This window comes from Cyprinus carpio, chromosome A18, assembly GCF_018340385.1.
Source record: "Cyprinus carpio isolate SPL01 chromosome A18, ASM1834038v1, whole genome shotgun sequence".
In the NCBI taxonomy this organism is placed as follows: Eukaryota; Metazoa; Chordata; class Actinopteri; order Cypriniformes; family Cyprinidae; genus Cyprinus; species Cyprinus carpio.
In genome coordinates, this window is record NC_056589.1 from 20,134,989 (window position 1) to 20,148,660 (window position 13,672).

The 13,672-nt window shown below is 37.4% G+C and overlaps 1 protein-coding gene across 1 annotated transcript; it reads left to right on the forward strand.

The window, feature by feature from the left end:
* The first annotated feature begins 19 nt into the window (after nt 1–19).
* Nucleotides 20–11,597, forward strand: LOC109109351 (alanine--tRNA ligase, cytoplasmic-like). The gene is given in 22 exon segments (XM_042775335.1): nt 20–80; nt 568–628; nt 2,435–2,602; nt 2,687–2,875; nt 3,020–3,165; nt 3,240–3,431; nt 4,062–4,206; nt 4,277–4,422; nt 4,504–4,612; nt 4,788–4,938; nt 5,487–5,611; nt 5,932–6,076; nt 6,167–6,345; nt 6,437–6,550; nt 6,711–6,917; nt 7,141–7,325; nt 8,719–8,827; nt 9,126–9,239; nt 9,343–9,462; nt 10,103–10,189; nt 10,296–10,409; nt 10,947–11,597. Coding segments are annotated over 21 exon segments (2,976 nt in total). The 5' UTR covers nt 20–80; nt 568–577; the 3' UTR covers nt 11,127–11,597.
* The last annotated feature ends 2,075 nt before the right edge of the window (nt 11,598–13,672 follow it).

Consider the following 13,672-nt stretch of genomic DNA (forward strand, 5'->3'; position numbering starts at 1 on the left):
TACTTCTACTCTCCTTTTGGTTTCAACCGGCGTGGGAAGTAGTGTGACTGGCTTCTGAAGCGGTTAAAAGAATATTAATCGTAAGTTCCATTAGATGTGCATTTGTTTCCACACGTTATTTGTTGTTATTTTACATTATATGTTTGTGATCTATATCACGAGACCATATGAATCCAATTAATGGTGTTTCAGTGAATGACTAGATTGTCAGTTTAGACTTGTTTCGAGTTTAGGGGAAGCATGCTATTGTAAAATAAATCTGAAAGGATGAATTATTCACCACTCTTTGAAAGTTACCTTGACATAATGACCGGGTTACTTAATACTGAATAATCCGGATGGAGATGTTGATGTGCTAGTCAGCACCAGCTTGCATCATACATGTGGTCTATATGGGTTTGGCCTGTGCAATGCAGTGCAGCAGAAATGAGATTCCAGTTTTCATACACGTGTAGAAACTGTCATGCCATTTAGGTTTTGTATAGTTATGTATTCTTGGGAATGAGATCTTGCAGATTTTCTTATTGTTATTGTATTAAAGCGTTTTTGCCTCCTTTATGATCATAGAGCATCATCTATGGCTCTTCATCTCACTTTTTTATGTGCCAAAACTTTCTTCTGTTGTCAGGTGATTCTCACTGGGTCCAGGTCTTGGTCTGTTGATTTGTTCTGCTCATTAATTTTGGTGCATCATGTCATGTGCCTGATTCGTATGATTCTTCATGAAGCAGGATCTTTGTTTGGAATTTATATTCAGGGCTCAAAAATAAGAATGCACCCTGTCATGGTTTATTTATAAAAAAACAAACAAACAAACAAACAAAAAAAAAAAACATTTAAAAAGGTCTATTGATTTGCCAGGTGTGTGCTGCTTATTTTTGTGTTCTTTGCACCAGGTCTCTCCTTTAAGAATTTAATCTCAGTCAGGGTTTTATTAGTATGTTAATGAAAGGCTTCTAAATAAGAGCAACCTCACAACCCTGTGCTGCCTGATATTACTGCATTGTCACTACACTTACATTTAGCAGAAGCTTTTATTCAAACATTTAGATAAACAAACGAGGCAATATAACATTTGTGATTCATCCCAAGGAGTTTTTTCATCATGCATGCGTGTGACTTTGATGGATGTTCAATTTTCTTGTTTAATTATGACTTGTATTAGCCTTAGAGGCATAATTTAGATTAGGCTGAAAATGATAGTAATTTATATGTTAGTAAAATAAATAATACTTAAGTAAATATGAGCATTTTTCCAGGAAAAATGAGTTTTATATTATTATATATATTTATATGAGTTTTATATTATTATTATTATTATGATTATAGATTACATTTATTCATTTTGCAGAAGCTTTTGTTCAAGCCGGCATACAAATTAGGAAATACAGTAACAGGGATTAATATGAGAGCATCACATGCACTTTTTGATTGTCCGTGTGTGTTTTTTTTTTTTTTTTTTTGTGATGATTGTCACATTTTGATGATTTAATTATGTATTCGTGAAAATGTCATGATTTGCATCTTGTAAGCATGATTAAGATAAGGCTGAAACTTATAAACATCAGTATCTTTATTCAGGAAATATGTGTTAATATAAGTCTATATCTGTCATGGATTTCAGTTGTTATTGTGGTTTTGCAAAGAAAATTTAATTTAACTTTAATGAATTAAAAAAAAAAAAAAATATATATATATATATATATATATATAATATTTTTTTTTTTTTTTTTTTTTTTTTTTTATATATATATATATATTTATACTGGATGCAGTAAAATCATTGACAGGACAAGTAAAAATTTAATACTTATTTTTGAGCCCTGATATTGATAATAAATCAAGTTTAGCTGTATTTCAAATTAACTCATTTTAAGTCCACGTCATTATAGCAAGGAAATTCAGGTTCTCGGTGTGTAGATGTTGAAGCAGTTTAGTTGTTTGTCAACAGATGCTGTTTCTGGCATGCATGGCTTGAGTGTTTATGAGTTGACTTTTGGAAAAATATGTCTTAATGTTTTGTATTAGTTGTTATGGGAGATGTGCTGTAATTACTTCAGGGATGTCTTTTGTTTGCTGCATACTGGCTCCACCTGCTGAGGAGCTTCACTTCAGCGAGGAAGATGGTTTCTCAATGCTAGACCAAGTGTTTGATTGAATTTAAGGTTTTCAGGAGATATTTTGTATGGTTTGATGTGCTATTGTAATTTGCAAGCTTTGCTTCCTCACTTACCAGATTCGTCTCTCGCATGTCCTGATATTGATGCGGTGATCGTGAGGTGTGCATGATGCCCTTACAGGCCGCAGGTGTCCATAACAGATCCTTTAATTGTTGTTGGTTAACAGCACTAAGAAGCAGCTGCATGTTTACTCCACTCGCTGTTTTTGTGAAACCGGTTTCTGACTCACTGTGTGTTTGTATATATATCCCCAGTCCCCTGAGAAAAACACAACCAGCATGGACTCTTCACTGACTGCTGCACAGATCCGTGAGAAGTTCATCGACTTCTTTCGCCGCTATGATCACCAATACGTCCACTCGTCGTCCACCATTCCGCTTGATGACCCCACTCTGCTCTTCGCCAATGCCGGGATGAACCAGGTAAGGAGATTTTGAACCTAGTAACAAAAAAGGATATAACATATAAGCGTCGAATTGGTAGGAGAAAATAAATTGTTTTTATAGTTCAAGCCCATCTTCCTGAACACCATCGACCCGTCCCACCCTATGGCCAGACTTCGTCGTGCTGCAAACACACAGAAGTGCATTCGTGCCGGCGGAAAACACAATGACCTTGATGATGTGGGCAAAGATGTGTACCATCATACTTTCTTCGAGATGTTGGGCTCTTGGTCCTTTGGAGATTATTTCAAAGTAAGAGATGGATTGAATCATGCTGTATTTCTTAATAGTGCTGATGCTATTTTTATGTTGTTGACTTGTTGTTGTATGATTTGTTTTTCTGTATGAATGGAAAAATTAATTTAGTCCTTTCCATCTTGCTCACTCTGTCTCTAGCAACTGGCCTGCAAGATGGCACTGGAGCTGCTGACGCAAGAGTTTGGCATTCCTATTGGCCGACTCTATGTGACTTATTTTGGTGGTCATGCTGATGCAGGCCTGGAGCCTGACCTGGAGTGCAAGCAGATCTGGCTGGACTTGGGGTGAGTACAGAATCTGGACAAGGTGTATTAAGTTATTGATGTGATATTATTAAAGATTTCTCACTCTGTCTCAGAATGGAGGAGAGCCGTATTCTGCCGGGGAGTATGAAAGATAATTTCTGGGAGATGGGAGACACTGGTCCATGCGGACCCTGCAGCGAGATCCACTATGATCGCATTGGAGGCAGAGATGCCGCCCACCTGGTCAACATGGATGACCCGAATGTTCTTGAAATCTGGAACCTGGTGTTCATTCAGTTTAACAGGTAAACCAAGTACAGCTAACAGTGGTAAACAGTTTACTAAAAGTTTGCACCCACTTTTTTCAGAGCCACTTTTTATGTATTGTTCAAATGGATGCACAACAATATATCAGCATAATATCAGCTATAGGCTTCTTAAAAATGTCAAAGATTATTTAATTCTGAAAAACATGAATATATGGTTGATTGATTGAATAAAGGAAAGTAAATTATTAATTTAAGAAATGAATGCTTTAATTCAGCAGTGACATATTGCATTGATCAAGTGTTACAATGCTCTTTCAAATAAATGCTGTTTTTTTAAATGTTTCTTGAGCACAAATCATATTGGATTTATTTCTGATGGATCATGTGACACTGAAGACTTGGAGATCTTTGCCATCACAGGAATAAATGACATTTTAAAAATTGTAATAATATTTCACAAAATGACTGTTTTTACTGTATCTGATCAAAAAAATGCAACCTTTGATGAGCATAAGAGACTTCAAAAATATTATAATATATATTATGTATATTAGTTGTTGGCTAGAATTTTAACATTGGTCCTCTATTACCACCTCTAATTTTTTTAAACGAGGATATTATAAGTATGCACACATTGTTTTAAATGCATATGGTCTCTCTATGCAGAGAGTCGGAGACTGTGCTTAAGCCTCTGCCCAAGAAGAGCATTGACACAGGGATGGGACTGGAGCGCTTGGTCTCTGTACTGCAAAACAAGATGTCCAACTACGACACAGACCTGTTCATGCCTTATTTTGAAGCCATTCAGAAGGTAATATCATAGAAAAGTATATAGAAATTCTGTTTTGCACACAACTACAAAGAATTTTCTTTGTTTTCAGGGCACAGGTGCCAGGGCATACACAGGAAAGGTTGGCGCAGAAGACACAGATGGTATTGACATGGCATACCGTGTCCTGGCTGATCACGCCCGCACCATTACCATTGCCTTGTCTGATGGTGGCAGGCCTGACAACACGGGCAGGGGGTGAGAAGATTGTATTATTATTTTCTGAGTAATTGACATGTAGTCATTGTATGTGTGTGTGACCCTGTTTTTGTGTTGCAGCTATGTGTTTGGTGGGGTTGTTTGTGGTTCTTTGTGTTAGTTTCTCGAGAAGCTGGGTGCACAGAAGGGCTTCTTTGCCTCTTTAGTAGATGTGGTGGTTGAGTCTCTGGTAAGGCCTCTACCTCTCAGACAATTTATTTTTTTCTCCTGATTTAATGTGCACAAGGATTCCTTGTGTGCGGCTTTGAGGGTGATTCAGACTGTCAGTTGCTAAAAAAAAAGAAATGCTCTTTAATTAGATACATCTCTCTGATGGCCATTTAATGGTTCATTGCTCTCTGCAGGGTGATGCTTTCCCAGAGCTGCGGAAGGATCCTGATATGGTAAAAGAAATCATCAATGAAGAGGAGGCGCAGTTCCTCAAGACCCTTAGCAGGGGACGCCGCATCCTGGACCGCAAGATCCAGAGTCTTGGAGACAGCAAGACTATACCAGGTGAAGCACAAAATACCACAAAGAACCATAACCCGGTTTTTGTAAAATGTATTTGAAAATAAAACACTTGCCATCCATTTTTCTAAATTTATAATGCGAATTGTTAATAAATCTAAGAGAAGGTATAAGGTCTCTCTGTGTTTTTTTTTTTCACCAAAATAAAAGCTCTATGGTTTAACATTTGGAAGCAAAGATATTAAGACTTTAAGAAATTAGCATATTACATCAAGAAATTAAGGTAGGAGCACATTAATATTAGTATTTTTAAATATTTGTATTGTGATAAAATTATTCTTGTTAAACAGATTTTTTATTCTACAGTACAATAGTTTTATTACTATAGTAATATTATTTTACTATATTTTTTTAAAAATTAATAAAATAAAATAAAAATTATAATCATAATTATGTGGATATGGCCTGAGACTGAATTGGAGAGAGATTTTTTCCCCTTATGTTAAAATCCACTGTAAATCCACATTCTAAAGCTGATATTTTTTTATTTTTTTATTTTTTCCCCAATATAAATGTCATTGTTTTTTTTATAGGTGACACAGCTTGGCTTCTGTATGACACTTACGGTTTTCCTCTGGACCTCACGGCCCTGATCGCTGAAGAAAGAGGAATGGGAGTGGACATGCAGGCCTTTGAGGATGAGAAGAAAGCTGCTCAGGTTTAAATAAGTTCATTACAAGTTCATACAGTGCAATTTCTATTTATCACAGACTAATTTCAGGTTTATAAAAACACGCATAGGACACTACAAGAACTCATTGGTACCGATATCAGTGTTTAAAAACACTGATTTAATAGCACTGTTAAATGTAATCTTATCTGACTGTTTAATTTATTTATAACTCAAAATAGGCAGAAATGATCATGCACAATTAAAAATCCTGTATCAACCAATATATCCAATAATAACTGATAGTTATAATTAAAGTGTTTTGTTTTACTGTGAATAAGTCTAATCAGAAAAGTCTGTGCACACAGTTGAAGTCTCAGGGCAAAGGCTCTGGGGACGAGGAGCACATCATGCTGGACATCTACGCCATTGAAGAGCTCAGAAACAATGGTGTCGCTGCTACTGACGACAGCCCCAAGTACAAGTACACTTCAGATGATAACGGCAACTATGGTACCAATTACCCCTTTGCTATTTCTCTTGATTTTTACAGTTTGATTATGCGTAGGTTTTCACGCTTGTGACATTGCGTGTCCCTCTCAGAGTTTGAACAGGCAGTGGGCACAGTGCTGGCTCTCAGGAGAGAGCGTGCATTTGTTGATGAGGTGACCACAGGTCAAGAGTGTGGAGTGCTGCTCGACAAAACCTCTTTCTATGCCGAGCAGGGTGGCCAGAGCTTCGATGAAGGCTACATGCTCCGAGAAAATGACTCTGCTGAGGATGTAAGAAACTGAGAGTGGTTGTACAAAGAAGCTGAACTGCCTGGTTTAGTTATGCGTCATGTTGTTGTCATGTTTTATTTTGCTGCTTCAGAGGATGGAGTTCACTGTGAAGAACACTCAGGTGCGTGGAGGATACGTGCTGCATATTGGGACAGTATATGGCACACTGAAGGTTGGAGACCGCCTAACTCTGCATGTGGACGAGGTATGTTACAGCTTTGTTATTTGATTTTGGAGTTATTTTTCTTCTATAAGGAAAATTGAAACGGTGTGACATTCAGAATGTTGCATTTGGTTCAAAGAGAAAAGACTTCACACATGCTACATAGAATGCAACATAATTCTCCTCTTTTTCTCTCTCTCAGGCTCGTCGTAGGCCCATCATGAGTAACCACACTGCCACACACATCCTTAACTTTGCTTTGCGTTCAGTGCTGGGAGAGGCCGATCAGCGGGGCTCTTTGGTTGCTCCAGACAGATTGCGCTTTGACTTCACAGCTAAAGGAGCCATGACCACAGATGAAGTGCGGCGCACAGAAGAGAACGCCTCAACCATGATTCGTGACGCCAAGGTCAGGACCGTTCCACAGACTTGCACTTTTCAATCAAACACTTTGTATTCATATTGCTTGAAACTTTCTTGACAGCTTTCTTATTCACAGTGACGATATTTTGAAAACAGAACAATAAAGCTCTTTTTCAGTAAGTTAGTTGAATACAGATAAATAGCTTACGTGTCCTTGAGAACACTTTTGTATTCTTTCAAACTGAGATGCTCTGTATGTTTTTCTTCAGCCGGTCTATGCCCTGGATGCCCCCCTTGCAGCAGCTAAAGCCATCCAGGGTCTGCGGGCTGTGTTCGATGAGACGTACCCTGATCCTGTTAGAGTGGTGTCTATTGGCGTCCCAGTGGAGGAGCTGCTGGCTGATCCCAACAGTCCTGCAGGCTCACTCACCTCCATCGAGTTCTGCGGTGGAACGTATGACCATCAAATTTTAATATTATAAACTTTTAATATTGCAGAAGTTGGCTCTCTGGGCTCTAGCAGCACATCTAGTTCTATTGTGAACTTGTCTCTATGCTTAATGAATAAGTAAGGAATAATTTACTATGGACCGTTGAATTATTAGAAAATAATGCACACCTATTATTTTAGACCTAGTACAAGAGGCTTGAGCCATTGATGGCAGACTAAAGCTGTTAATAATTAAGTTATTCGAGTGAGAGAGAGAGAGATTAGGAGATTTGATTACCTCTTTGAGTCTGTGCATCTCTCAACAGTGTTTGGCAGCAGCGTTTCTACTAATAGTTAAAGGTGCTGTATGTAGGATTGACACCGAGTGGTTAAACTAGGTATTGCAGTCTAAATTCAAAAATATTGGAGAGTTTTTTTCACCCGGCCCCTCCTCCTCAGACTTGATGCACACGCAGGTTGCCAGATTGACGACACCAACAGGAACGAGCGCACTTGACGATGAATGATATGAAATATGCCGTGTTTTCCACTAACTTGCAACCCGGGATGCCGAAATACATTTGGGTAAACTGGCAGTGGGCGGGTTTCACAAACCAAAACAGAGACCGAGATTCCGGCCCGGAATGCACATTTTCAAAGGAGAATAACTGACTGAAGCATTGTTTTTCAGATAAACAAGTATGTTAACTTAGCATGTTTCTTAAATATCTGCAAACATATTATGGTATTTTTATGCTTTAGTAGAGTCAAAAATTTAAATACAGCACCTTTAAACTTTAAGTTCTTTTTCTTCAAGAACAGTGCTGCTGTTACCTCGCTTGTGAGAAATGTCATGTAGCTTTTAAGTTACTAAACTATTTTACTGATAAAAATATCAGAGTAGCACTAACACCGTCAGAGTGTGTGTGTGCAAGTGTCTGTATTGTATGTGTGTGCGTCTGTAAGGAAGAGAGAGCAGGAGAACTAGAGTATGTGCTTTCTGTACATCATAAAACTTAATTTTGTAATTTGTAATAATCTGTCGTTTTTATCATGTTGTTTACTGTATTTACTTGCTTGGCCAGTGTCATTGTGGGTTTTGGTTATTTTGCTGTTTTAGGCTGTAAGGACCTTTGAAATAACAAATCATTTGGCGAAGTGATATGGACATGTAATGCGATCAAGACCTGCCTGGAACTATGTTCACCATGCATTTCCCTGAAAATAATTGCACACCTTAGAACGTTCATCAGCCAATCAGATTCAAGAATTCAACAGCCCCATAATCCCTGAATTATTAATAGTTAATAGAAAATTTAGATTACTGATATTTTTTGTTGATGGAATCAAAATGTTTAAGAAAGATATAATTTCCTCAGCCCTAATGAGTTTTATGTTTTATATTTTTAACCTATAGGCACTTGAAGAACTCGGGTCATGCTGCACCATTTGTGATCGTATCAGAGGAAGCGATCGCTAAAGGAATCCGGAGGATTGTGGCAGTGACTGGAGCAGAGGCTCAGAAGGTTGGAGGAGACGGATAAATTATTCTTTTGAACCAGTTCTATTCAACAAATCAGTCATGAAGACTACCAAATATTGTACTTTTTAATTGTGAGAGTTAATTCAGTGTAATTATTGACTGATTATATATTTGTAAATACACTTTCAGAACAGTGTTGTTGTTTTTTTAAAGTAGTTTTATTTATTTATTTTAGATTTTAGGACCAAATTATCGGCGGGTTAATAATTTAGGAAACAGAATTAAGTTCCTAGATTTCCCATTTCTAATAGTTCTTGACAGATTGATGTTTGTGTTGTCAGGCCCAGAGGAAAGCTGATGCACTGAAGCTGGAACTAGATGCCATGGCAGAGAAAGTGAAAGCTCAGACCACCCCCAATAAAGATATTCAGAAGGAGATTGCTGATATGACAGAGGTGAGCTCAATGACATATTCTGCTCTTACCTGTCTAGAATCAGTGGTGTGTCTGATTTTACCCTTCAAAGTGTAACTGAATCTGTGTATGCATATATATTCAGTCCCTGGGCACTGCAGTCATCTCTCAGTGGCGGAAGGATGAGATGAGGGATTCCCTGAAAGGTCTTAAGAAGATCATGGACGACCTGGACCGTGCCAGCAAGGCTGATGTACAGAAGAGGGTAAGAGAACTTGATTCAGATGTGGGATAGTTATAGGGCTGAAACGATTAGTCGACATTATCGACAACGTCGACAATAAAAAATTGCAGACAAATATTTTTGTTGTGGAGTAGTTGTTTGATCTCATATGATGTAATGGAAGAGCCTGCAATAATGCGGTTTGACCAGTGTGGCGCTGTAGCACAAGACTGTAATACAGCCTTCCTGGATGCTATTCAAGAGAAGACGACACAGCGCTTCAGTTCAGAGCAAACGCAGCCAAACCTGAAGCTGCTGAGCGGTGTTTGGATGAATATGTAAATATATGCTGCACGCTTTCCTCTCAACAACGAAAAAACACAACAAAAACTGACAGGGGTGAGAAAGCAGCAGTTAAAGGAATACTCCACCCCAAAATGAAAATTTTGTCATGAATCACTTACCCCCATGTCGTTCCAAACCCGTAAAAGCTTCGTTCGTCTTCGGAACATAATTTAAGATATTTTGGATGAAAACCGGGAGGCTTGAGACTGTCCCATAGACTGCCAAGTAAATTACACTGTCAAGGTCCAGGAAAGTGTCGCTTTCAGTTAGAATTACTACTTTATTTTCTGTTCTGGAAAGTCAAAGACCAACTGTAAACACGTGGTTTTAATTTTAGGTCCTGGAAAAGACAAAGGAGATCATCGAAAGTAACCCCAACCAACCTCTGATCGTGATGGAGATGGAGAATGGAGCATCTGCAAAGGTAACTCTCTCATTGTCTTTTCAAAATACGAGTCTAAACTTGAACTGAATTGAATTTTGTAATTGTCTGCAGTGACAGTCTTAATGATTTGTCAATGTGTCCACAGGCTTTGAATGAGTCTCTGAAGCTGCTGAAGACAAATTCACCACAGACTGCTGCTATGCTTTTTGCTGTGGACAGCGATGCGGGGAAAATTATCTGCTTGTGCCAAGTGCCTCAGGTAAACGTATTAGAGAGAACTTTATTCTGTAAGTTGGCTGAGGGCTCTCTTAAAATATTTAACCAGATCTAATTTAAAGCATAAGATTTAAACTTTAAACAGACACTGAAGACTGGAGAAATGGCTGCTGAAAATTCATCTTAAAATATATTAAAATAGAAAACAATTCTTTTTAAATTGTATTATTTTACAATGTTTCTGTCACTGTATTTTTGATCAAATAAAAGCAGCCTAGGTGAGCATAAGGGAGCTTCTTTCAAAAAAACTGAACTCTATACTGACTCTTAATGTTTGAATAGTGGTGTATTTTTCTTCAAACACATTACTGATCTTACTGTGAATGATTCATCAGTGCACATTATGTTCAGCGAAATAAGAGTAATAACCTGCCTTTTCTCTGAAATAACTCTGAAATTTTGTTCGTATTCACATTTAATGCTGGTCAAATATTACTTTGACTTGCATGGTACTAGACACAATAATGCAAATGCAAAATAGCAATTTAAAATCACCAATTTGCTCTGGTTGTGTTTCCAGGATGTTGCAAACCGAGGCCTGAAGGCCAGCGAGTGGGTTCAGAAAGTGTGCCCTCTGCTGGACGGAAAAGGAGGTGGTAAAGACATGTCTGCCCAGGCCACGGGTAGAAACACACATTGCATACAGGAGGCTCTGCAGCTGGCCAATGAGTTTGCCCATCTAAAACTGGGTGAAAATTAAGGAGAGAGAGAGATAGCTGCGAAGGTGAGGTTTAATCTGGAAAGAGGTCTTTAGTTTGGTCTTAACCTTCCTCCTGTCCTGTTCCAGCTCTGCCTGCTGAATTTTCAAACTGGACATTCCAGGCTGGAATATGTAAAAACTGTACAGAAATGTGCCATTTGTCAATTATGGATAGGAAGGGAAATGTAAAGCAGCCGCTTTCAGTAAATTGGAGCATTGCAGATGTGTCAACTTATCCATCAAACCGTCCTGACTCTCTGATGCACATGGGCTGTGCATGCTTTCTGATCAGATTATTACATTTAGATTCACAGTTTAATGTTGTTCTGCTAGCTAAAATCTTATCTTTATCTTTCTGAGCATATGATGAGGAAGAATATTATCATTATCACAGTGTCTATTTATCATAAGATTTTCCATTACATTTGTAGAATTTGCATAATTGTTCAGGAAAGTTTATTTGTTTAGTTAAGTTTTATGTAGATATTTAATCTTTTTTTGGGTATAGGATCTGTTTTTGGAATAAGATGAAATAATCACATCAAATGAAATGTTTCACTTGTTAATGGTAATAAAAAATGGTTTCAAATGTATAAATGACTTTTCATTGTTCTATGGAGTCGTGTATATGCATCTAATTGTTAACAGAGTTGACAAAAATCACCAGATAGTGGATGAATCATCAATCAAATTCAGGTTAACTAGCGATCCATGACTGTCATAGTACTACTATTACATTCTTGGTTACAGGTGCTCAACCATTTGAACATATTTTGAATCAACATCATTATAACATTATATGATGCATTCTAAATCACTTTCATTTAAAACAATATGCTTGTAATTTCTATAAATGGCTGTGCCAGACTTTCAGACAAATGCTTCAGTCAAGTTCAAACACATTATTATATAACTTTACACAATGGAAAGAGGACAAAAAGCACGAGAGAGCTAAAGTGAGTCATTGCTTAGTGAGGGATTCAGGGTTAGCTTATATAGGGGTGATAACTTTTAAAATTATGATTATCAGGGTGGAAAGTTTTAAACATCATGGAATTCAACGAATCCATTGTTAGTTACTGATCTTTATGTTATGTTTAAGCGTTGTCACAAAAGAAAACAGGATGAAAAGTAATATTAGGGGCATCAACTTTTACCAGAATAAAATTAAACTTGGGAATGTAAACCATAGTAGTGAAAACTGATCCCTTTGTTCACATTTTGATAAAAGAAAATTTTATTTCCATAAAATCATGAGTTCAATAGTGAAGTTCTAATGAAAATGTACTGCATCAAATAAAGCAGCTCTGACAAGGAGCAAAATTGTTTACTTGTATACAAACGTTCTTGGACACAATGAGACGAACCATTTTTAAACGTGTTTATTTCGTACTGTAGCATAAAGACAGCATAAAAACTGTCCTTAATTACACAGACTAGGTTGTGAAGGAAAGAGCACTGACCAAAAGTCACTATATCAACACTAATGAGAAGTTAATGAGAGCAAACACAGTGGTACAGTGAGGATATGTACAGTCTGTGCTGAAGGGTTCTTTCATTGAGAACAGTCTAAATACTGTAGTCTCATTTTTAACTTCATGTCAGGGTTTTTGCTACCATTTTTTTGTGTTTTATTAATTATTTCTTCAAATGGAATGGGGGAACCCACCATAAAGCCTTTTAAAAAGGTCAAGAAAACAATGAAATTGCATCTTTCAATCAACATATCTATCCTGGAGGCACAGTGGAAAAAGCAGCAAAGAAAAAAAATAAAGCAGTTCAGTCTTAACAGGGATATTCTTCTCACTCAGTACTTTACAGTCTTCAGCTTTGCATCGTAAACTCCTACAAACAATTCAGCAAAAGATGATACAAAATCCTTGAAAAGGCTCTCTCAATGTGACAATAAGGATCCACAAAGACCGATAATTTAGTGCTGAGAACGTTGGCAAGAAGAGCATAAAGAAAACAAGCCAATTTGGAATTGATCCCGTCATGCAGTTTGGCCACAGAACATTTCAAATGGAGAGAACAGAGAAGGTGGACATAATGTAGTCTTTCAAAAATTGTTTGAGTAGGTTTGCCTGAATATCACTCAGCAGGCTACAATCCTCATGTGGCACAAAAACAAGAAGAGAAACGTCCCTCCTCGCCAACTAGTACCATCTAGGATTAATGGATACTGTTAAGAGTAATACAAGAACATCACGAGCCAACTTATTTTCCATTATCCAAACTTTCTGAACAATACATAAACATCTAACAACAAAAACAAGAGGATTAGTAATGGAATGAAACTCTTTGGTGACCAACTTCGCATCTCAACATTCTCCCTATGAGAGGGCAGCCCAATAATAATCCCTCAGAATAGGCTTAAATATAATAAAGCCACTGACTGCAGCACTGTGCATTTAATATTAACCCGGTATATAACCGTCAAAAGACATTTATAGACAATGTATAAAAGCACTTTGTGTGCCACATGTCTGGATTTTCTAAGGTTTAGAGACTTTTAACCGAAGTGACAGTGAATGCAGGTAGGTAGC